General features: G+C 39.6%; 1 protein-coding gene and 1 pseudogene across 5 annotated transcripts in view; both read left to right on the top strand.

Moving 5' to 3' along the window:
- Positions 1 to 25,273, top strand: part of CHCHD3 (coiled-coil-helix-coiled-coil-helix domain containing 3) — a 286,302-nt gene that overhangs the window by 50,308 nt on the left and 210,721 nt on the right. For all 5 annotated transcript variants that reach the window (XM_040471925.1, XM_040471929.1, XM_040471926.1 and 2 more), the window contains exon 3: positions 11,929 to 12,010. In XM_040471925.1, coding sequence (XP_040327859.1) covers positions 11,929 to 12,010 — 82 coding nt within the window. The remainder of the gene's footprint in view (positions 1 to 11,928; positions 12,011 to 25,273) is intronic.
- Positions 9,084 to 10,929, top strand: LOC121028315 (synaptophysin-like protein 1; annotated as a pseudogene).

Raw genomic sequence — 25,273 nt, forward strand, 5'->3', positions numbered from 1 at the left:
TGAGAAACAACAAGCAGCATTCATCAGTCTTTTAACAATTTACAGATTATTCATTATGGCTGCCCTTCAAACATGCACAGATTGCCACTCTTTGTGAAAATCGTCTTTTATTTATAAAATTTCTATCTCGTTCTTGTTTTATTCCTAAACTTTTGAAGAGAGGCCTGCACCTGCTGCCCACCATTGCTCTCTTCCCACTGATTCCCGATGCCGACACAATCTGAATTCCGTGCACTCCACGGAATGATAGGTAATTGTTAGCCATGCTTCCAGATCTTCCTCCAGTGCTCACGGTAGACTATAATTCACTGAACCTGGACTGGCCGTGGAGTCTTTCTACACACAGCACTCCAAGCGGCTGCTGCCAGTTGATTGAAATTGGGGCATGAGATGAAGTCTCTTCCTCATTTGTGCACATGGTATCTTGGTTCATTTCTTCCTTTCCATTCCATTTCTTCTTTGTCTCTAACGGTGTTCCTCTTTTACTCCCCTCCTTCCTCTGATGTATTTTTAAGGCCTGTTCCTTAGTCTTCTACTTTTTTCTCTCTACACAGTTTTTTTCCAGAATTCACTGAGCTCAGATCTGTAATTGTCATTCCCAAACCAGCATTTCTAGCCAAGTTGCAAATCAAATCTGAATTCCATGTGGTGATTCTACCATTACTTTCAAATGAATTTGTCTGAAATGGAACTCATTATCTTTCTTGCCCAAACAGCTTCTCCTTAATTGACCATCATGGGTATTAGTTTTCTGGCATCTGGTTGCACCTTTGACTTCTTTCTTTCTTCTCTCAGTTACAGAGGATCAGTTTTTTCCACAAAAGTTCTTGTATCTTCCAGCACATCGTTTCTGTCAGTATCCTGAGTTCAGGTCTTCATCACCTCCTGCCCCCCTCCCACCCCCCACCCCCAAATTTGAGGGACCATCAGGATCACCTGGAGGGCTTGTTAACACACGGATTGCTGGGCCCCACCCCCAGGGTTTTGTGATTTATAGGTCTGGGGTGGGGCTGAAATATTTGCGTCTCTATCTGGTGCTGCTGCTGCTTGGGAGGGGAAAGAATTGGGGATGAGGGCATGAAGCTATACTCTGAGAACTACTTATTGCCTTATGATTTTCCCATCCTGTTTATCTGCAAACCTTTGCCAGAATAAACTTCCTGTTACACTCTGTTTCGTTGCGTTATTCCCCTATTTAAAAATTTTTTTTTTTCAACGTTTATTTATTTTTGGGACAGAGAGAGACAGAGCATGAACGGGGGAGGGGCAGAGAGAGAGGGAGACACAGAATCGGAAACAGGCTCCAGGCTCTGAGCCATCAGCCCAGAGCCCGACGCGGGGCTTGAACTCCCGGACCGCGAGATCGTGACCTGGCTGAAGTCGGATGCTTAACCGACTGCGCCACCCAGGCGCCCCTATTCCCCTATTTTAACAACTGTTCATGGTGCCCTGTTTCTTAACATTTCGTAACATTTCTTATCCAAACTTCTGCTTGGTTTCCAAGCCTCCTCACAATTAAACATAATTTACCTTCTATTTTTTCTTCTTACAAATAAGCTTTATCGCGTTTCCTTTCCATCTCTAGTGTAGGTACTTGCTCCTGTCCCACCTGCTTCATGAACGTGGGACTCCACGAAGCACTCCATGACTACAGCCAACCTTGGTATGGTTCCTTAATATTAAACCTCAGTAGCACAATTTACTAACTTAGACTATAATCTATAATAGTAGGGATCGTATGCCTACATCTCTTCTAAGGCCTAGCATAGGATTAAGTCAATGAGAATTTTTTTTTTTAAAGATTTTTTTTCATGTTTATTTACTTTTGAGAGAGAGAGACAGAGAGAGACAGAGCACAAGCAGGGGAGGGGCAGAGAGAGAGGGAGACGGAATCCGAAGCGGGCTCCAGGCTCTGAGCTGTCAACACAGAGCCCGATGTGGGGCTCAAACCCATGGACCGTGAGATCATGACCTGAGCTGAAGTCAGACCCCCAACCAACTGAGCCACCCAGGCATGCCTAGTCAATGAGAATTTACTACTTAATGAATTGATTGATTCCCCTAGTTTGTGTTATTCCTACAGGTTGCTTGATTTGGAAGAAAATAATTAAACAAAAATAAGTTCATATGGTTAGCCATAGAATGGAATACTAAGGTTAAATATTGAAACTGAAATCCCCAGCCAGCACAGGAAGCTTCCTCTCCTTTATAAGTAATAGAGTGTCAGTAGTGGTGACTCCAGATTTCTGTAAAGGAGCGTCCAGGAGCAGAAACCTGGTGATGGTGGCAGTGCTGTGGGGAAGTGAGGGGGAAGGGTGGGGAGCTTGTCTTGAATTTCTTTTTTTGAGTAGCAGGTACACTTTTTACTTACATTGTATGTGATTTTACAGTGTGTCTGTTTCTTCTTTTTTTTTTTAATGTTTGTTTACTTTTGAGAGGGAGAGAGAGATCATGAGCAGAGGAGGGGCAGAGAGAGAGGGGGAGAGAGAGAATCCCAAGCAGGCTCTGTACTGTCAGCACAGAGCCAGATATGGGGCTCGATCTCATGAACTGATTTTGAGCAAAATCTACAAAAACTAATTGTGGCAAAGCCTGGACTAAACGGGAGCCCCCTTCATTTCCAGCTTGGCCCTCTTTGCATTTCACAGGACTCCCTGGAGAAATGTTTGAGTATGTCCATGCTCAGGACTACCAAAGTGAAATGGAAGCAGGTTTGGGAAGTTTGGGTACTTTATTTGGGGCTGGAGATTTAACGCTGTTTCATTTATAGTTTTATCCCCATGATAAAACACATCCATTTCTGAAACAGAAAAAAATTAAGCTATGCATCAAAAAGCAATACCCAGAGGTAATTATTATTTTTTAATTTAAATTATAGATCTTATTTTCCTTGAGGCTTTGTGAGGTCTTGCAACTATCATTCAGGATATTAAGACATGAAATACTAGATCTATCTGATTCTCAATACTGGTTTTATGAATTATCTACTTAAAAATGTGGAAACTGTAGAATATGACTGATGAGCTTGTCTGTTGCTATACAGCTTCTGTGGCCTGGTATTGATGTGTGTTTTCCCATAGAAAGGAACACAGAGCTGGTTTCCGTGAGTGCTGATTGTGAAGTGAACAATAAAGTGGACATTATTTGCATATTATCCATTCAAATTAGAAATTCACAAAGGTATATATAAATCCTGATGGAGCAGTAATACTATGAAAGAAGCCATTAACTTGGTGCTCCTGACGTTTAGGCTGCCAAACTCTTGGTAGCACTGTGCTTTCTCATTCAGTATTTGTGGTTATAAATGTGCATTAGAGATTTTTCATCCTAACCTTGTCATTAACTTTAACATATAGGTAGCCTCAGTTACTCTGCCAGGTACTTCGACAGCATGTTTTTGAAGGCAGTCTTAAAGTACATTATCCTTGGGTGATAGTTAACATAACTGTCAGCTGAGCATCATACTTAGTATACGTGCGTGTGCGCGCGCGCGTGTTTAAATCCGGTTTGTCTGCCAAGTAAATGGTGCTACAGAAGGATAATGGCAAACTGTTACATGTTTCTTTCTAACCTCAGAGATGTATCCTTGTCATCTTTTTTTTTTAATTTTTTTATTATTATTATTATTATTTTTTTTTTATTTTTATTTTTGGGACAGAGAGAGACAGAGCATGAACGGGGGAGGGGCACAGAGAGAGGGAGACACAGAATCGGAAACAGGCTCCAGGCTCTGAGCCATCAGCCCAGAGCCCGACGCGGGCTCGAACTCCCGGACCGCGAGATCGTGACCTGGCTGAAGTCGGACGCTTAACCGACTGCGCCACCCAGGCGCCCCTCCTTGTCATCTTTTGACTCTTCTCGCAATCAAACCCTGTACTTTTTATAAGGAGTGGGACAGGATTTATTCTGCAACCCATGCTGTGAGCCATTTAGTTCTAGTGTACTGTGTGCTGTGTTTCATTCATTGCATGGATGCTTTCATTATTATATTTAAAACAATCAGTGCTCTTTTTTGTTTATTAATGAATTTGTGAAATTATAAGATTAATGGATATTTCTCCAGAGCTGAAAATTTAATTTGGTTATGTCTTCCGGTGTAAGCTGTGGCTCAACTATCTCAATCCTGGCAGAGTTTCATTGTTTCTGTAAAATCTGCTTGTGTTATGTGAATATATACATTTATTTCCTTCTGTCAGTAGATCTTCATAGTTTCTTTTCAGTGTTTTTAAACCAGCATATGAAAATAATAGGCTTTGTAAAATTGGACATGACATGTGTGTGCAGATGGTAAAACTGGAAAGAGAAATAGAGGAAAGAAAGAGTCCCGAAGGACCTGACATTTTGCCAGGAGGCAAGCCATCATTTTCATTAAGTAACTTCTAGAGATTGTTTAAGAAATATGGTAACTGGGGAGGGAATTATAGTGTAAGGATGTTGCAAAGAAGATGAAGGGAAAAGGAAAGTCATAGGCGGAAAACGTTACAGGGGACATTGATACGTCCCTTGAGGTTCAGGGAATCCATGTAAATCTTGAATCATAGTAGTAGTTTCAAGTTTTTGTGTTTTCATAGATGTGTGAGGCATTCATAAAATTCTTCCATCTTTTGGAGTCATTTCTGTTTTCCACTCAAGGAACTGTCTTGAGTATAGTGAGTCTCTCTCTTCACCCCTTCCTTCCCGGTCTCATAGTTTAACCAGTTTCTGAAAACAGGATTTAGACACAAGTCATATCACATAGAAGCAAGTGAGGCATAATGAATTTATGCTACACTTCCTCTGACTATTAAGACCATGGTATTCTATTCCTAAGGACACTAGGATCTAGAACAAGGTAGGCATCTTGGAGTTTCTTATTTGGTCCTGAACCCAAATGAGAAACTTAGATTCTCAGAATTTCTTTAGACTTTAAATTCTCAGGGGTGCCTGGGTGGCTCCTCTGGTTAAGCGTCTGACTCTTGATTTTGACTCAGGTCGTGATCTCACGGTTTGTGAGAATCAAGCCCCACATTGGGCTCTGCGCTGAGTGTGGAGCCTGCTTGGGATTCTCTGTCTTCTCTCTCTCTGCCCCTCCCTTCAACCCCTCAAAATAAATAAATAAGATTTAAGACAACAAGAATTTAAATTCTTAGAAATTTAGAATGTGGCCGAGAGGAGTACAAGATTGCTAGGCAGTCAGTAAAGAATTAGTGGACTAATGAAAACATGTGTTTAGAATGTTGTTTACTCAAAACAAGTACAGATTTGTTAGGAATTGTGAGCAGCTTTCAACCATACAAGTATTTATTATTTTCTTTTTCTTTTTTTTAATTTAAAGTCTTAAAAATTTTTTTTTAACATTTTTATTTATTTTTGAGAGAGAGAGAGACAGAGCATGAGTGGGGGAGGGGCAGAGAGAGAGAGAGAGAGAGAGATTGAGAGAGAGACACAGAATCCGAAGCAGGCTCCAGGCTCCGAGCTCTGAGCTGTCAGCACAGAGCCTGACTTGGGGATCGAACCCACAAACTGTGAGATCATGACCTGAGCTGAAGTCAGATGCTCATCTAACTGAGCCACCCAGGCGCCCCTATTGTTTTCAATAATAGTTTTAAATAAAGGATTTAGGGCCAGATTTGCTATATCCAAGCCATTGCAATACTTGACTTTTTCTCACATGTTCTTTGGTCAGTGTTGTATCATCTATAACTAATTGAGAAAATGCCAGTATTTGTGTTCATTAAGACACAATTTGCCACTGAGGAAGACATTAACATGTTTTTTGAGAAGATTTTTAAAAGCAAAGCATTCAAGTATGTGAAGAAAATACCCTTTTGTCTTAACACATTTTAAAAGGAAAGTGTCGTATGTATGTAAAAGCTGTGGAACCATACTTACTGAGCTTGAAATAGGTTTGCAGATTTCCATGGCAAATCTGATTTATATGGCTTGAGCATTTCTCTTTTTCACTTTTTCTCATTTCACAAACTTTTCCCGTCCCTAAAGATCTGCTTGGAAACTCACTGTGCTAATAGGCAAGGTTGGCCTTTCTTGTGCTTCTCTTAAAGTAGTCCATCCTGAAACTCTGACCTTTTAATTTAATAACAGTTTTATTTGAGAAAATGTTCAGATCCTGAGAGCTGAAAAGAGTGTTTTCAGAAAGGCCATTTTAAATAGTGGTCTCCAAATGGTATATCTTTTTCCCTTCTGTGCTTTGGACCAGACCCATCAGAAGAAATATATTGTTGCTTTCTGTATTCTATTGATTTAAAAACAAATAACATGAAACTTAGATTTGCTCAAAACCCATTACTACACTGGTTTATTTTCCTGCCTGGCTTAGATTTGCTATTTTAGGTTTTAAACTCTTTATGCTAGGTCATGTTTTATCTTTTGTTATTTTAAATTCTCACTTGTAGCTAAGGTAATTACTTTTTCAGCTGTGACCTTGGATGTGAGACCCAACATTGCATTTTGTTGTTTTTTTTTTTTTAAAGAACTGGCTGGGGCATTAGAAAGACAGCTGTGTGTCGGTGTCTTTACTGACCATAAGTGATGTCAGCTAGTTGGTCCCTTGGGCATGTCTTCTTCAGTGACCTCTAGGAGATCCTGGCCCTTTGCATTGCTGGTAATTTCTCACTCCCACCTCTTTCCCTTGTGGCCTGCCTGGATGACATCACCAGTTACCTCCATCTCTTTCTCACCTCACCCCTGGCAGGTGGTGGGGTTGACCTGATAGGCAGGATAGTATAGAGAAAGAGGACAAGCCTTGAGGCTACATTTCTTTCTCTGCAATCTCTTCTGCATGGCTGCCTTCCCAGCCACCCAGCTCGTTGCCATTTGGTAATGGAGTCCTTACTGTTCCAGTTTAGGTTTATCACACGATTGTAAAAAGCTCTCTGCAGACTTTGGCTTTTCCTGTGGTAGGAAGCCCCTATATGTAAGAGGCATAAAGCACACTGTGGAAGATATGGAGACTTAGGAAACAGATCCCATTGCTGTATCCTCAGACCTGGGATGCTGAGGTCTCACTGAAACTTAGTTTTAATTGGTTGAATGAAATTCAGTTGAATTGTGGTTGAGAATTTGATTGCATTTTGCCTGAGAGAAATGTTGCTGTGGTAATTTGAAAAAATCCAGGGGAAGCGGTGTGACTACACATCAGCCTGTGTGTGGATTCTAACTGGTATGTGAAATTTAAGGGTATAGTTTGGGCAGCACTAATCGGATTAAATACTTGTTTCAATTTTTGCTACTAATTAGAGCTACCAGCTGTGAGCAACTTGAAACAATGTAGTGTGATGTTGTTTTGCTTGTTTATGAGAAGTAGCTGACGATGTGAAAATCATCCCCTTGTGGAGTGCATAGCCTAGAACTTCATAGACAGTTGACACCCGTGTAACCCAGCGGGTCCTGTTTTTGGTTGAGGAAGTCGAACCTCGGGTAGGTTATTTGACTGATACAAAGTCTAGCTAATGGAAAAACAGGGACTATTCTGTTTAGACTCTTCGTTGACCTATTATTGTCTAATTTCTCTTGTTGGTGTTTGTATTGTTTTAAACCTTTAATACTAAAAGAATTTTAAGATTTGCCTGAATATAGACAGAATTCTCTGTTCTAGTTCTTTTCTTGATTTTATGTGACCTTTTCAAAGCCTAGACTTGTATCTTTCTCATCTTATGGACGGTGAAGGAGGAGAGAAGCCAAAGGGCAGCATAGTATATAGTTGAAAGGGACCCTGGAGAACATCCATTTGAGAACAACCTTTTGAGGGAAACTGTCCAGAGAGGCTGGTAACTTCCCCTAGGTCCTCCAGATTGTTGATGGCCAAGCTGGGATTAGACTCAACTAGTGTTTACCCTTTCCCTAATTCGTTGTCCATTCTTCTTTTTTTGTATTATACTCTTTTTTCTTTGTAAGGCTTTATTGAGATGGATATATATTTTATTTATACATTCATCAGTGGATAGGCATTTAGGTTGTTTTCACTTTTGGGATATTGTCAATAATACTGCCGTAAATTTCTTTATGTTCTCAGCAACACGTGTTAATGTTTGTCTTTTTGATTACACTGTGTTTGAATTGGTGTATCATTGTTTTGATTTGCCTTTCCCTGATGATGAATGCCCTTCAGTCACTTTTCATATGCTTATTGGCCATTTGTGTGATCTGTTTTAGAGAAATGCCTATTTCTATCCCTTGCCCATTTTTAATTTTGTTGTCTTTTTGTTTGTGTATTCTGGATACAAGTCTCTTATCAGCTATATGATTTGTCAGTATTTTTTCTCATTCTGTCAGTTGTCTTTTCACCTTCTTGATGATGTCCTCTGATGCTCTTGTTGTTTCCTGATAATCTACAACTTAGAGAACACAGGGGCGCCTGGGTGGCTCAGTCAGTTAAGCGTCTGACTTCGGCTCAGGTCATGATCTCATGGCTCCTTGGTTCAAGCCCCACATTGGGCTCTGTGCTGACCGCTCACATTCTGTGTCTCCCTTTTTCTCTGACTCTCCCCTGCTCACACTCTTACCTCCCTTTCAAAAAATAAATAAACATTAAAAAATTAAAAAAAAAAGAGAACACATCCTTATGCCCTTTCCCATATCTTCTTTGTTATTGTCCAGTGTCAGCTAAATTTTAAAAAGGCTTTCTATGTCCTGTTGTAATTCACTTTTTTGCATATGCGCTGAGGCAAGGTGCTGATAAGCGTGGAGATCATCAAAGTGTTGTTGCACAGGAGAGACGGTCCCACCTCATTTCCCACCTAATAGCCTCTACCATTTGAAATACTTCTTAGCTCCTGTAGGTATCCCTAGATTCCCCCCAATTTTTTTTTTTCCAACGTTTTATTTATTTTTGGGACAGAGAGAGACAGAGCATGAACGGGGGAGGGGCAGAGAGAGAGGGAGACACAGAATCGGAAACAAGCTCCAGGCTCTGAGCCATCAGCCCAGAGCCCGACGCGGGGCTCGAACTCACGGAGCGTGAGATCGTGACCTGGCTGAAGTCGGACGCTTAACCGACTGCGCCACCCAGGCGCCCCTATTCCCCCCAATTTTTGTGGTGCTTTCTTGGTCATGATTTTGGGTAGTGGATTTCTAGTAAAGAGGAAATGCTCTCTACATATTTCTTATGAAGGCTCTTAAGAAGTATGTCAGATTTGTTTATTTGATTTGCTATCATAGCTGTAAGAATCTTTACAAAACATATCGTACAACATCTTCCAGTTGGAAACACCAGATGTTTCAGATCAAGTCACCAGGTATTTAGAAAGCTCCAGCTGTGTTCTCAGCATTTTTTTTTTTTTTTACATCTCTCTCCAATTGTTGGCACTTGATGTGGATGGCATAGTTTCCAAAAATATGGCTTTAACATTTTTGCTCCCTTCCCCCTTCCCTCAGAGGATGTCCTCCTTCCACCTCAACCTCAACCTGCTCAAGGAGCTACTCAGCTTCATCAAGGTCCTCTAGTGGATTGTTTCTATCTTTGCTTTTGCCACCTGTGGAGGTTTTAAGGGCAAAACAGAAATTCAAGTGACTTGTCCTAAAGTTAGTGAAAATAAGACGATTACAGCTGCTTTTTTGCCTATGCATTCAGGTTGAATGAAGCATTATTTGAGGCAATTCCAGATGCAAACGTGTGTGATGTAAATTGGAAAAATTATGTCCTTACTGGAGATTACCCTTGTTCTGCACAATTCTACGTTACATTTGCAGTCTTTGTCTTCCTGTATTGCTCAGCTGCCCTTCTGCTCTATGTTGGTTATATGAACCTGTGTCGGGATAGTCGAAACCTTCCCATGATTGGCTTCATTGTTATTCTTGTTGCCACTTTTCTGTGGTTGGTGAGCACTTCAGCCTGGGCTAAAGCTCTTACAGATATTAAAGTAGCTACTGGTCACAGTATTGTCAAGGAACTTCAGCCTTGTGACCATCAAGAAGTGACATGTTATTTTGGCTCTGTGACTAGTAGCGGATCCCTAAATGTGTCTGTGATCTTTGGCTTTCTGAATATGATACTTTGGGGAGGAAATGCATGGTTTGTGTACAAGGAGACCAGTTCACACAATCCATCAAATACTTCCGCTTCCCACCCCAAGGAGGTATTCCACCTCCTTCTGGAATATAATTAAAGGGAGAAATACACTGTATGAAACATGTCTATACTTTGACCTGTTGCCACCATTTTGAGAAGCATTATTTGTTTCTAATAAAAGTAATGGCTTTTTCAATAAATTGGTGGGTTTAAAATTTTGCTGCTTTTTTATATAAAGCCTGTGCCTTTCCTAGAAATTTAAGATGTAAATATATTCTCACATGTAAATTTGAAAATTCAGGGGCCTGTTATGAGATGATACACATTTTTAGATGACTGGTTATTTCTTTACTAAGTTGTTTGCCTTCCAGAGTTGTTTACACCTTAAGCCTTAGCATATGTCTTCACTCAGAAAAGAGTTACATTGTCATATCATAATAAGAGGAAAATCTCTATTTGGAATATACACTACTGTAAGTTTGTACAGATCATACATCTAAGACCTGTCTTTGTTTAAGAAAGCCTTGATTACATAAATCATATTTAGAAAAAAACATTTAGTTCAGAATTTGTATCTGAACATTGTTTATATGTTATGAAAACCTTTTAATTGCAAAGGCTGGTTGTATGTTTTATTTCTGGTTTTCTAAGTGACCTACAGTACTTAATAGGTGTACTAAAATTGTTTTGGAAATGGGGTTTGGAAATTTCTGATAGATGTATAGTTAAGTTAGTGATTCTGTCGCATGAGGCAGAAGCTTCCATTACGCTGGTCGTTTAATAGACTTGCTATAGAAGTAGAAAGAACATGGTTCAAGTCGAGATTTTGATATGTCTGGGCATTACTCTCAGTGGTATTTGTCTGTTGTCCTTTGTTGCTCATGCCACTTAGTGCAGGCTGAGACCTAGTCTCCTTGCAAGCAGAAAAATAAGCCACCTATTCTCGCAGACCCTTTCATAGGGTTAAAAAATTTAAGATTGCCTTTCACTTTGAAACATTTAACCTTTAGATTCAATGAAGTTACTATTTTGAGTATAGCATTGATATTGTGAAAATAAATGCAATTTGGATTTCATGTTTCTTCATGTTCATTCTTCTTGCACAAGTGGGTGATTAAGGAATTATGCATCATAAACAGGAATTTAAGTGAGCTGTATTATGGGTGCACTGTCTTTGTGCACACATTTGGGTATATTCTGAATGCAGGGGTTATTCACATTTTGCTTCCTAATCTTTTTGTTGTACAGGGCCAGATTTCTCATTCTTACCACATGATTGTTTATATGTGAAGCACACCTTGCTGTTGCCTTATTTGTGTTGCTTTTGTTCATGGCAAGACTTGTCAGTATGAGAACGTGTATCTTTTATGCAACAAACTTAATAAAGAAGTTAAAAGAAAAATAAAATTTTCATAAATTGTAAATGTCCTTTTTCACAAATCATGGAAAAATGGTTGTAAATACAAATGATTTTCTTCCTGTCGTAAGTGGTTCTTTAAAGTGATTAATTATCAAAGTGAGAATGTTTTGATGTCCTCTTCCTCTTCCTCTCTGAAGTCCCTTCCTTCCAGCCTCTCCTCCTCTTCTACGTGATGGTCACACTTTAATGATAGGACATCATCCTAAAGAATTTGTACTTAATGGTTCGGTCCCCACTGGGCAGTAAGCAGCTACTTGAGTTTATTATACGTTTTGGCAGGTGTGGAAGTTTCTAGGTCACCAGGGAACTTTTGATTAAATTACTCCTGAAGTGCACTAATTGGTCTTTTCTACAGTGCTTAGGTAGTTCCAAGGAGATGCTGACCAGCTGGCAGAACTTTGCCCATTAAGATCTAGTCTTCGCTTTGTTTTTCTGGAGTATTGTCTTGCTTTTGTTTTTAAGAAATCATTGATTTTCTCTCCTTCCACTCTATTGATCCTAGTTTCTGATGAAGAATTGAAAAGAAGAGTGGCTGAGGAGCTGGCATTGGAGCAAGCCAAGAAAGAGTCTGAAAATCAGAAACGGTGAGTTCTGCGATATCTGAGAGAGATTTTGGTGGACTCTTGTCATAATTATGAAATATTTTTGGAGAGGAGTGATTGTAATAAGACTCATATTTGTGTTTGAGCTGCAGAATGTGTTGAACATATGAACGTGGCCATTTTCAGTTTTGGATAGTGCTTGTTCAAACCCTCCCTTACTCTCTTCCCACACTTGATTGTGACAGCTGTATCTCTCGTGTGGTTCTTAGCTGCGTGATTATTGTACAGTTTCTCGGTATGTGAGAAGTATTTCTTGAGGATTCTCCAGGCATTTCTGAGGCTAGTTTCTCTCAACAAATGGTTCGTGATTGTAAATTGTGTAGTCTACTGTGGGTGTTAAGGTTTACGGTGTTGTAGCTACTAGCGAATGTTACATGTTTTACATAGTGCTCATATTAACAGATAGCACTAATTAGTAATGTGCTCACTTAAAAGAGCTGAGACATTGCAGAAATACATAAGGTTGAAGAATCAAAATCCTCCATAACTCTGTTCTATGGAGATAACCACTCTTGAACATTTTATTCTTTTGTACATCTGTACAATTATTGTCATTGTTACTACTGCTAACAGCTGAAAGAATGTTCACTGAAGTGTTTTTGTAATAGTAGAGAACAGGAAGCAATCCACATGCCCATTATGGGGACAGGATGAATGACTTAGGATACATGCCCACAACGGAGTACTAGACAGTCAAGTAGATCCTCCTGTGCTGATTCAGATAGATGTGGAAAAGCCATAAATTGATAAAAAGCAACGCTCAAGACAGCCTAATTTTTTGTGGTAAAAAATACTACTTCTAAAGATTTAAAGTATGTACTTATTCATAAAAATATATGAATACATTTTAATCCAAAATAGAGTCAAGTGTTCCATCTGTGCTCCTTCTGAAATTTGCATGTAGCACAGTGTATTATATAATCATGTGAGTATCTTTCTACTGTGAATACTAGGCACATGCCTACCATGTGTAGATGCCTAGTATGTATTTGTTCTTATTTTGGAGTGCTTAACTATTTTGTTTGAGAGAGCTCAGTGTAAAGAATCCTGAATTGGATTCTAGTCCTCACTGACCACAGGACCTTCAACATATAATTTAACCTCGCTGCGCCTTAAAGATTTTTATCTCTAAACTGAGGAGTTTGAAAAATGTTCCCTAATATTTCTTTCCCTTTGACAATGTGCTGAGCTACCTCTAATTTACTTGAAATGTATGGAATAGGACATAAGTTTTAAGATTAAGACCACCATTTTCTCAGGAAATAGGGAAGGCTCAGGGCTTAGGGTTTTAAAAAAAATCAAGATGTAATTAGTACTGCTAAAAGGGTTTTCTGTGTATTTCAATAGTTTCCTACGCAACACTTTATAATTACTTAATTGGGTTAGGTTGGTGGAGTATATAATTAGAGAGTGGAGTTTAAATATTCAAAAAATTTCAGACCATTTTCATTAAGAAGCAAAGAAAATTGATATGTTATGGTAGAATTTCTTGTCTTTGAAATTTTATTATTTTTAATTGAATTTTATTTTAATAAGGCTTTTTTTTTTGGTTAGACTCTCATATTTACTTTGCTTATTATATTTCACATAGGACTTTCGTCTTTTCTCCACATATGGTACAGGCTTTCAGTTACAATAACTCTCACTGTGGTGTCTTGTTTTTGTTTTTGTGTGTTTTTTCCCCCCCTTCATTATTCAACTCCCATTTGCTCTGCCTTGGTCTGTGAAAGGGTAAAGGGCAAATGGGATGAGTAAAAGGTACCAGTGAGAGCCAATTTCTTATCTCTTGTGGACTGGGGTTGGCAGCTTTGCTGTAACTGGACAAATGACTATTGATAAAGAATTTATTTTCTGTCACCTTTAAGGAGAGTGGAGGGTAGTACAACCTTTTTATTATTTTTTCTTTACAAAAATATTTTGTCTGAACCCTTCTTCAGAATGAAAATTTCCAGCTGTCAGATCTCGGCAAAAAGTGTGTGTTCATCTGTATGGTAGTTCTTGGAAGAATCAATAGCTATTTTTTTTTCTTTCTTTTTTCTACTGCAGAAGAAACTTTAGAAGAAGCATTAAGAAATTTTTATGCATAGTCTTTTAAAAGCAACGTTTTGGAGTCACGAGGCATTTATACATTATTGTATCTGTTGCCTTAATTGAGTAAACCCTGGTAAGCAGTTTCAGAGAATGGTTCCTTGTGCCATTGTCCCGTCACTTGTAATGCTGCTTCATTGTTTTCCCTTGCTGTCCAGATGCACACATAACTGCAGGTAGTTTCCCAAGCACTTAAGGTTGGCACGTAGGTACACGTATGTGTAAAGAATCAAATTTGTGCAAAAAGGACTTTGGAAATCATTTAGATTTTGTTATTTTTCTCTACAGAGTATTTGTTATCCTTGTTTTACCTTCTTATTATGGACATTTTAAAGCACACTGAAAATCAGAGATAAGTACAATGAATCCCTAAAGCCCATCACACTGTTTCCACAATTCTGGCTTCATCTATAATCCATTCATGCTGCCTATGTGGTGAATGGTAAGGGAAGCAGTAGTATTTTTTTTTTTTATATATATATGAAATTTATTGTCAAATTGGTTTCCATACAACACCCAGTGCTCATCCCAAAAGGTGCCCTCCTCAATACCCATCACCCACCCTCTGCTCCCTCCCACCCCCCATCAACCCTCAGTTTGCTCTCAGTTCTCAACAGTCTCTTATGCTTTGGCTCTCTCCCACTCTAACCTCTTTTATTTTTTTTTTTTTCCTTCCCCTCCCCCATGGGTTCCTGTTAAGTTTCTCAGGATCCACATAAGAGTGAAACCATATGGTATCTGTCTTTCTCTGTATGGCTTATTTCACTTAGCATCACACTCTCTAGTTCCATCCACATTGCTACAGAAGGCCATATTTCATTTTTTCTCATTGCCACGTAGTATTCCATAGTGTATATAAACCACAATTTCTTTATCCATTCATCAGTTGATGGACATTTAGGCTCTTTCCATAATTTGGCTATTGTTGAGAGTGCTGCCATGAACATTGGGGTACAAGTGCCCCTATGCATCAGTACTCCTGTGTCCCTTGGATAAATTCCTAGCAGTGCTACTGCTGGGTCATAGGGTAGGTCTATTTTTAATTTTCTGAGGAACCTCCACACTGCTTTCCAGAGTGGCTGCACCAATTTGCATTCCCACCAACAGTGCAAGAGGGTTCCCGTTTCTCCACATCCTCTCCAGCATCTATAGTCTCCTGATTTGTTCATTTTGGCCACTCTGACTGGCGTGAGGTGATATCTGAGTGTGGTTTTGATTTGTATTTCCCTGATAAGGAGCGACGCTGAACATCTTTTCATGTGCCTGTTGGCCATCCGGATGTCTTCTTTAGAGAAGTGTCTATTCATGTTTTCTGCCCATTTCTTCACTGGGTTATTTGCTTTTCGGGTGTGGAGTTTGGTGAGCTCTTTATAGATTTTGGATACTAGCCCTTTGTCCGATATGTCATTTGCAAATATCTTTTCCCATTCCGTTGGTTGCCTTTTAGTTTTGTTGGTTGTTTCCTTTGCTGTGCAGAAGCTTTTTATCTTCATAAGGTCCCAGTAATTCACTTTTGCTTTTAATTCCCTTGCCTTTGGGGATGTGTCGAGTAAGAGATTGCTACGGCTGAGGTCAGAGAGGTCTTTTCCTGCTTTCTCCTCTAAGGTTTTGATGGTTTCCTGTCTCACATTCAGGTCCTTTATCCATTTTGAGTTTATTTTTGTGAATGGTGTGAGAAAGTGGTCTAGTTTCAACCTTCTGCATGTTGCTGTCCAGTTCTCCCAGCACCATTTGTTAAAGAGACTGTCTTTTTTCCATTGGATGTTCTTTCCTGCTTTGTCAAAGATGAGTTGGCCATACGTTTGTGGGTCTAGTTCTGGGGTTTCTATTCTATTCCATTGGTCTATGTGTCTGTTTTTGTGCCAGAAGCAGTAGTATTTTTTTCTTTTTTAAATTTTTTTCTTAATGTTTCTTTTTGAGAGAGAGAGAGAGAGTGAGAGACAGAGTGCGAGCGGGGGGAGGGGCAGAGAGAGAGGGAGACACAGGATCTGAAGCAGGCTCCAGGCTCTGAGCTGTCAGCACAGAGCCTGACACGGAGCTTGAACTCAGGAACCGCGAGATCATGACCTGAGCCGAAGTTGGACATTCAACCCATTGAGCCACCCAGGTGCCCCACCAGTAACATTTTGAATAAGCTGATGAACTTTGTGGCAGCAAGCTAATCCAAAATGTCTTCCATCAGGCTAGCTTAAAGAAGGACTTTTGTTTCAGTTAGGTTTTTTGGTTGAAAGACTGAAACTGAACTCTGGGTAACTTAGGAAGCGAGGAAATTTTTAGAAGCATATTGGATAGCTCAAGAGAATCAAAAGGAAGAGGAGACAACTACTAGGTAGGGAAGAACTGAGTACTACTGAAACTGTACACAGCAGGGTAGAAGTAATTCTCCCAAAGGAAATCAGGATGAAGGTTTCACAACAAAGGGGAAAGAATGGTGGGCGGCTAAATTTCATTGAATTGAAGATGTCATCGATTTAAGAAGCATTTGATGTACCACTAAGAAAAAAATTGCTGCAAATTATAGCACAGTAGTTTATCTCTTAGAAACTTTATTGAAAGAGCTCATTAAGATTTACTTTGAATTTTTAAAAAACCTATTACTTTGTGTATTCATGAAAAAGGAAAATGTAAGCAAAATAAATAGGTTAAGGTAGTGTTCTCAACTGAGGGAGGTTTTGGTCCCCAGGGGCCATAAGACAATGTCTGGAGACATTTTTGGCTGTCACAGCTTGTCATTATTGCCATCTAGCAGGTGAGGCCAGAGGTGCTGCTAAAAATCCTGTAATGCATAGGGTGAACCCCCCCACCCCACACGAAGAATGATCTGGCCCAATATGTCCCTGTTCATATTGGGTCTGATTCTTCTGACTCGCTCTTTGACTCAGGGTCTTGATGTTCTTGCTTTTCCATATGGGATCCCATATTCTGTGCTATCAACACCTTGGCAATGCAGCATTCCTTCCTTACAAGGTTGCTCCCTTGTCATTCCTGGGTTTTTTCCAGGCTGCTGCTGCCAGTTGTGCAAGTTTTGATGCTACGCACAGGCCGTGACAACCGTGCAGGACTGCCGCGTGGCAGACAGCAGTTGTGAGATGCTTTCAGGCGGGAGAAAACACGGCACATCACAGTCCTGGAGCTGCATTCTCCGGTACAGTCCACACGCTCCAGGCCGTGACATCTGTCAGGTCCGAAAGGACTTCCTGAGGGTCTGCCTCCTGTCCCACCTGCTCGGAATGCCTTGGACGGCATCTCTGCCTGGCAGTGCCACATGCCGTTAGATCCGGTTCAGAAATGTTTGGACTGGCCATTGAAAATTCACCTGAACTCTTTTCCTTTAAATCTCCACTCTCTGAAATCTAACCAGCAGACGTAGCCTAATTAAAAGTTGCTTTGTAGGAAAAGGTCTTCGTTAAGACCAGTGACAATGCAGCTGATTGTAAGCCCCATGACTGTATGTGTTGTATTCTCATCGTATCTCAGAAAACATTTACATGTGGAAGCTCAGTTCAGTTAATTTTAGGTCTGATTCTCTTTTATGAAAATCTTTAGTTATTTGCTTAGTTGACAAGATGACACCCCCCAAATCACTGACCTAGTAGTAGTACACTACAATTGATGGGTCTAATTTGGAATCCTAGTTTTGCTTACCACCACATCTCATGGATGGAACAGTTGTTTGGTGCATTGGGAGTCAAGAGTAAATTGAATGCCCGTGTCAGCAGTGTGTTTTTGCTGTTATTCTTTATTGCCTGTTTTGGATTATGGCCGACCGTACTGTGTTGTAACCGTAGCAGGCCAATGTAGCAGGGACACAGTATGCCACAATATGTGGTCTTTTGCACCCCACCTCCAAGAGTCAGTCTCTGACAGCAAGAAAAATGAAACTACTTCTGACCTCTGACCTTTGGCATTTGAATTTCACCTCTTTACCTGTAAAGGCAAGCTCAGGTGTTTCAGTTTTAATAACCTTTCTTCAAGAAACCAGGAAGGGAATAGCTACGCGATGTTGTAACTAACCGAGCATTAACCAAGATGACTTACCTGCTGTTTTTGATGGACATCAGTTGAAATTTCACCTCATTTTTAATTACTTGGAAAATTACCTTAGATTTATGAGACTTAAAATAATTAGTTTGGTTAATAAATTAGTCATAAATTTTATCAGTATCTGGGTAAGTTAGAGTAGAGCACAGTCCATTCAGTTTTCAATTTAGAGCATCAAGTAAGGGCTTATGTCAGCAAACAAGGGCTTAAATAAGCTTATTTGTGCATTTAGTTTCTTATCGTAAAAGTGAAATTCACAGTGATGGTATCTTCTGTTTAAACTCATTATGTATCATAATTCATTTCAGCTTTATTATTAGATGTTTTCTGCCCTTATAGGAAAAAAAGTGGTAAAGGAAGGAGGAAAGAGTCCACTGGAGAAAAACAGGGTATTGTGAGTTAGTGTCCCACTGAAAATACGTGTCAGAAGTTACGTAGCGTGATGCCTTTCATGTAGTGAGCTCTCACAGAAATTGTTGAGTTGAATCACTGGGCCTGGAACATCCTGACAGTCTTCTAGCAAGGACGGCCTATTCTATAACATATACATATATATTGTATGTTTTGTTAAAAATAAAAACAAATTATGCCTTTAAAAACCAGACGTTGGGGCGCCTGGGTGGCTCAGTTGGTTAAGCATCCAACTCTTGACCATGAGTCATGACCCCATGGTTCGTGGGTTTGGGCCCTGCATCAGGCTTTGACGCGGTCCCTGCTTGGGATTCTCTGTCTCCCTCCCTCTCTCTGTGTTTACCCCGCTCACTCTCGACCTCTCTCTCTCAAAATAAATAAACATTAAAAAAATTAATAAAAAATAAAATCAGACTTTAACTAGAGACCATAGATACTTGTCTTATAAATCTTTGTTTTAAGTTAGTGCAGTGTGAAACACCATTTTCCAATTGTAGACACAAATCACACAGTTATGAAATTACATACCTTCAGCCTGTGTGTAATCTCTAGGTGTATACTACTTAAAAAAAAAAAAACAGTTTCAGGCAAGAAGTACCATGGATAACCGTACTCATCATAAAAGCGCAGTTTTTTTATTTTACTGTTTTTAATGTTTATTTTTGAGAGACAGAGAGAGAGTGAGCGAGAGCACATCCGCGAGTAGGGGAGGGACTGAGAGACAGGGAGATCCAGAATCTGAAGCAGGCTTCAGGCTCTGAGCTGTCAGCACAGAGCCCGAGGCGGGGCTCGCACCCGTGAACTGTGAGATCATGACCTGAGCTGAAGTCGGACCCTCAACCAGCTGAGCCGTGCAGGCGCCCCTTAAAAGTGTAGTTTTTAACTGACTTTAAAAGATCACTTAGCAGTCAGTGTTTTCTCAAGGCACTCCACTGTCACAGGCAAATGAATTTTAATTTCTGATTTATAAATATTTGCAAATAAGGTGATTGATGAAATTTGAGTTACCATTCTTCAGTGACACTCCTCTGATATCCGGGTGTAATGTGTATCAGTCTGCTGTGATGCGAATGCATTTCTGTGTCTGGCTTGCTAATGGTAGTGGACAGTTTGTTGGCATTATCTGCAAACTACTCCTTTATAGTCGCTGACATTTAAGAGCTCCTTCTGTGGTATTAAAAGCCCTAATATAATAGATTTATTTTCTTATTGAAGCCTTTTTTTTTTTTTAAATGCATACTGCATTGCTGTTGTTTTATACCCATCCCTTTTCTATTCCATTTGTTTAAAAGTAGATCAAGACCTAACCCGTTCTCAGTGCAGTCGGAAGATCACGTGTAGCCACCCAGTACTTTTCCGGGGAACAGGACTGGAAGTGCTTTGTACGTACTGGTTATTGGAATCTCTCACCATCTGCTGCTTTCATCTTTTTCTCTTCAAGTGACACTTTTCTCTTTTTAATAGAATCCACTCCATTCTATAACCAGTCATTATAGAAGGTTGGATTATTGAGTCTGTGTTTTATTTAAATCTCTTCTTTTTCCAAAGCCATTTTTCTTTCCTTTCAATGCTACGTTGTTGGAGAAGCCCACCCTGAATCCTGTTTAAGAAGCTCTTTCTACATGGTAGGAATATTAAGCCTGGAAAACCAGAATCAGTCAAGCATGCCGTAGAAATCTGTAACTTTTTCACTGATTGTAACAGCAGTGATGTTCAACCACTTCTTGTTCACGTGTATCTTCTGATAGTAATTACAGAGTTTTCTCTCGTGAAGCATAGTGTTTGAAGTTATTTGTGCCAAAATTGGTTTCTGCGTTTGGAAGTTTCTACGAATTGGTTTCTGCGTGTTCTGTGGTTGTAGTGGTTCTTGTTGCTGTTTCTGCATTGCCCAGTACAATCTGGGGATGGGAGGGGGTGGTAATGTGCTCTGTGAATCATTTATCATTCCTTCCATAACACTGACAGTAGCATTAATAGTTTATCACTGTTTCATAGAAACATATGACTGAAGTAGACATATGTGAAGCTTCTTAGTCAGCAGCCGAACCAGGACTTGAATTGGACAGCCCCTCAGCCCCACACTGTCGATTGCTGAGGTGATAGAATCATATTGACTCTCATCATCCTGTAAAACATTGATTCAAAGGAAGCTCGACATGGGACTCCAATATAAAGTGCCATCTGGTTAGGGCTAGGACTAGGGATGTAGAGCTCTGTCAGCCTTTTCCCCCCTCTTTTCCCTTCCTAGAGACCTGGGAATCATCTTCATAGGCCCTGATGCTAATTAGGGCTTAGTTTGAGAAACCTGGGGTCAGGATAATTTTCTCTCCAATTTGGACACTTTCTGTGTGAGGAGTGTACTTGTCTTGTCCAAACGGCATTTGTTGGATGGATGTGGTTTTGTTTCTGTTCTAGAAGGTGAGTGGGCAGTGGCCTGATGTCCATTTCCTTGAGTCCAGAAGTTAGTATTTATGGACGGTGGTCCACGTAGGCTGGGCCTTACCCTGGCTGAGCACGCAGTCCTGGCCCTTCTGGAAGACATCTGCTGATCCTGCTGGTAATGAATGCTGTGTTGGGAAGAGTGTAGAAGAATGTGAGATCCTTCTATGGCAGTTCCCTTTGGAAACTGGAAAAATACACAGACAGGGTCCCTTCTTTCTTCTTCTGACTTTAACAGCTTTGCCAGTAGAGTCTCAAGCTGAAAAGGAGTGTGGGCAACACGGTTGTAAATCAGATGTAAAGTTTTTTTCTCAGCATTATAATATTTCTAAACATTGACACATTTTGATGTTTCAGTAATAACCCCTCCCCCTTCCTTTCCTGGTTGGTGAAAACTGTTAAAAAGCTAGTGGCTCATGTTAAGTTTCTAGTAAGTATTTTGCTGAGAGAACACATATTCTTTCATATCCCATTCTTATCCAGAAGTGGATATGGTTTGTCTTTGGAAACTTTCTTCACAGTTTATACATGACAGACACACATAGGATATACACTCTGGGGTCACATATTATCTGTTATGAAAGCCATTTCCATTTTAGGACCCCTTTGCCCAACTAAAATGAGAAAATTAAAAAAAAAAATTGTAGGTGGTGTTGCCTTGTATTTGTTGTGTGTTCAGTGCTGTTCTGAGCACTTTCTGTATTTTAAGTCATTGATCCTCTCAGCACCTCTGTTACCCCCACTTTATAAATAAGGAACATGAGAGGTAAAGGAGCTTGCCCAGGCTTGTATCTAGTAAGCGGTGGGTCTGGGATTCAAACCCAAGTCGATGGAGTCCATGCACTTTACCGTCCCACAGTACTACCTTTCCGTGTGTACAGGGAGTCCTTCCCTTAAAGTTTTTCATTTATCATTGTGGGGAGGAGTAGCAAGCATTTACTTGGATTTTCACCTTTGAATCATAGTAGATAAAAGATCGCTTCAAAAAGGACCTCTGTAGTGTGCTCCTGGTTATTAGATCTGGGCAACTTTTTTTTTTTTTTTCAACTTCCTTTATTTTAGGACCAAAATCTTTTGAGAATTTGTGTTTAAAGTTAATATTCTTTATTTATGTAGGCTGTAACTTAATTATTAAATGCTTATTTGTGTACATGTTTTAAGTGATGGAGGCAATGTAAATTCCTTATTAGCTTAAGATTGGGACATTTTTCTTAACTGCTCAGTGTGGTGGCTCCGCATGTGGCAGCAGGTGGTCCTCTGTCTCCTGAACTTTAGAGATGAGTGTCAGCTTCTGGTCACTGAGGCACACGTGTGCTCAGCAGTGTTCTGTTGAGTTCAGTGGAGCCACCTGGGCCCTGCCATTGTTCGAGAAGTAATAAAGAGGTGTAGGGTTTACTTAAATAAATGACTGTGGAGTGGAAATCATTTTGCATTTCTACTTTTATATTCATTCTTGGGCTTTTTCTTTGTTTTTTTTTTAGGAGACTTACAGTCATTCTAGTATTTTTTATCGGTTGTGTTGCTTCATGTGTTGGATTTTTGGTTTGTAGCGTTTATTATTTGTCTTTTCTGTAATAGTCAAAGTAATCTGATAAGATATCACATTTAGTTGACAAACTTCTGTGTTTTTAAATCAGTTAAGAAAATTAGCTGTTAGGGCAATGTGCCTTTGGAACTAGAATATAGAATTACTGCATTGAATAATGTGCAGGTACGATGTGTGTGGAGCAATTTATCATATACTGTTTACAGCTGCTTCCCTACACATATACTGTGTAGGGAACTCATACTATTTCACACTCAAACTATTTCACTTGAACTGGTTTTCGAAGTTATCCCATTAAAATGATTTTAGTGTGCTTTTTGACATCAAGTATAAAAATAGTTTATTAACCATTAATGTTTCAATTAATGATTTAAATTGAAGTTCCTTCACAGCTTCTTAGAATGGATTGCCTAAATTCCTTATCTCCCGGTGCCATTTGACGAATGGTGATTAGATTAGAACAAGAATTCCTTAAAAACCCATAAATTACAATTTTGCTATAAGTACAATAGGATGATGGATTAAAAGCAAACCAAATCAAAACAAAACCAAAAAAAAAGGCAACCGAGACCACTAATTTAATATGGGAAATGTCAATTAATTTAAAGACTATTGCCCATATTCTGGTTTCTCTTCATATAAATCTTTCGCCTTTTAAAAACCATTACCTAGCAGTGTCTGCAATCTTTATTATTGCTACAGAGCCTGGTAGGTTTGACTTAGAAAGGTCATTCCTCAAACTACTGAAAACACGGATGTTTATCTGTAAAAAAAATACACACACACACACACACACACACACACACACACACAAAAGAAATACCTATTGAAGAAATTCAGATAATATAGAAGAACAAAAAGTTAATCATCTTTACCCCTCTCTCCCTTACTCTGCTGTTTCCCCGTAGAAAACCATTCACACATTCATACCCAGGGGGAAATATATTCTTAACAGTGTTTTACATGGTTTGTGTTTTAAACAAAATGAGATTGAAGTAATAATATTGTATAACTTGCTTTTTTTCCCTTCCCAATCTTATGTTGTGGGCCTCTTCCCATGTGTGCCATTTATACAGATCTTACAGGTAGACTTTAGATCTGATAATACACGCCATTTAAGAAGACTCTACCTAGGAAAAGTAATAGTCACAGTAATAATATGTAATAATAAGTAATAATAGTAACAGCGGATAGTTTTTGAACCCTTCCTTTGTGCCGAGCACTGGTGCAAGCACTTTGCACGGATTGATCATTTAATCCTTCACAGCAGTGCTGTGAAGGAAGTTCTCTTCTGCTGGCACACTCACTTTGCAGATGAAATATCTGAAACACACAGAGATTGACTTGCTTACAGTCACATGCCCAGAAAATAGAGAAATTGGGATTTGAACACAAACAGTCTGGAATCTGAAATCATACTGATCACCACTCTACTTGACTGTGTCTCAGAGGCTAAATTATTTTCTGGTCCAACAGTGATGTTACCGATTATATATTAGTCTGAATGTTCTCTCTGAGGCTCTTTTGGTGTGGTTTACTGAAGTTTTATGTTTTTCAGATTTCAGTACAATTTTTGCCTTGATTGTGGAGCTCAATAAATAAGGAATTTAGTTTGAAAAGAATTCATAAGTAAAGGGATTTTTTTTGGTATTTTTTTAAATTCACATGACTGTATTTTGAAATAAAACTGTCAAAATACTGTCAAATAGTGGATGAATATTAATATTTCAGTAAATTTTGCTATAAAATGTTGGGAATTATGTATTTCTTTATGAATATACCTGTCAACCATACAATTCGGTTTTTATAGACTTAAAGAAAAAGAGCCCAAACTATTGTCCAAGTGAGTTTCTGTCACATAAGTTATTTGTACAGCTCCAGGTAGGTTTGACATAGAAAGCACTTTCCTGAAACTACTGAAAACTTACATGTTAGCCTAACAAAAATTGAGGGTAATACTAGAATTTTGATTACTGATTATTCTTGCTCCCTTCTTCTTGCCTTTATGTCTCTCCTTTCCCCCTTCTAATTAATTAGACCTGTTGTCCCTGCTTTTCAAATGTATTGCAAATCCATTGTCCCTCACTATTTCTAGCCCTACTTAGTCTAAGCTAGCGGTTTTCAGTTGGGGGATAGTTTCCTCTCGCCCCCACCCCTGGGGCATTTGGCCATGGCTGGAGACCTTTACAGTTGTCACAACGAAGAGGGTGGTCCTGGTGTCCAGGGAGTGGGTGGTGGCCAGGGATGCTGGTAAATATCCTATGATGCATAGAACAGCCTCCAACAACATAGAATTAATTATTCAGTCCAAATGTCATCAGTGCTAAGGTTGAGAAACCCTGGTCTAAGTCTTTATCATTTCTCATTTGTACAATTACAAAGTCTCCTCCAGAGAGCCACCCTGGTCTCCAAGTTCTCTTCACAAAGCAGTATTAGTGTGCTTTAAAAATTTATTTTTGGGGCGCCTGGGTGGCCCAGTCGGTTAAGCGTCCGACTTCAGCCAGGTCACGATCTCGCGGTCCGCGAGTTCGAGCCCCGCGTCGGGCTCTGGGCTGATGGCTCGGGGCCTGGAGCCTGTTTCCGATTCTGTGTCTCCCTCTCTCTCTGCCCCTCCCCCGTTCATGCTCTGTCTCTCTCTGTCCCCCAAAAAATAAATAAAACGTTGAAAAAAAAATAAAAATTTATTTTTTTAAGTAATGTCTGTACCCACCGTGGGGCTT

This window comes from Herpailurus yagouaroundi, unplaced genomic scaffold (genome assembly GCF_014898765.1).
Source record: "Herpailurus yagouaroundi ecotype Mexico unplaced genomic scaffold, PumYag 100, whole genome shotgun sequence".
NCBI lineage: Eukaryota > Metazoa > Chordata > Mammalia > Carnivora > Felidae > Herpailurus > Herpailurus yagouaroundi.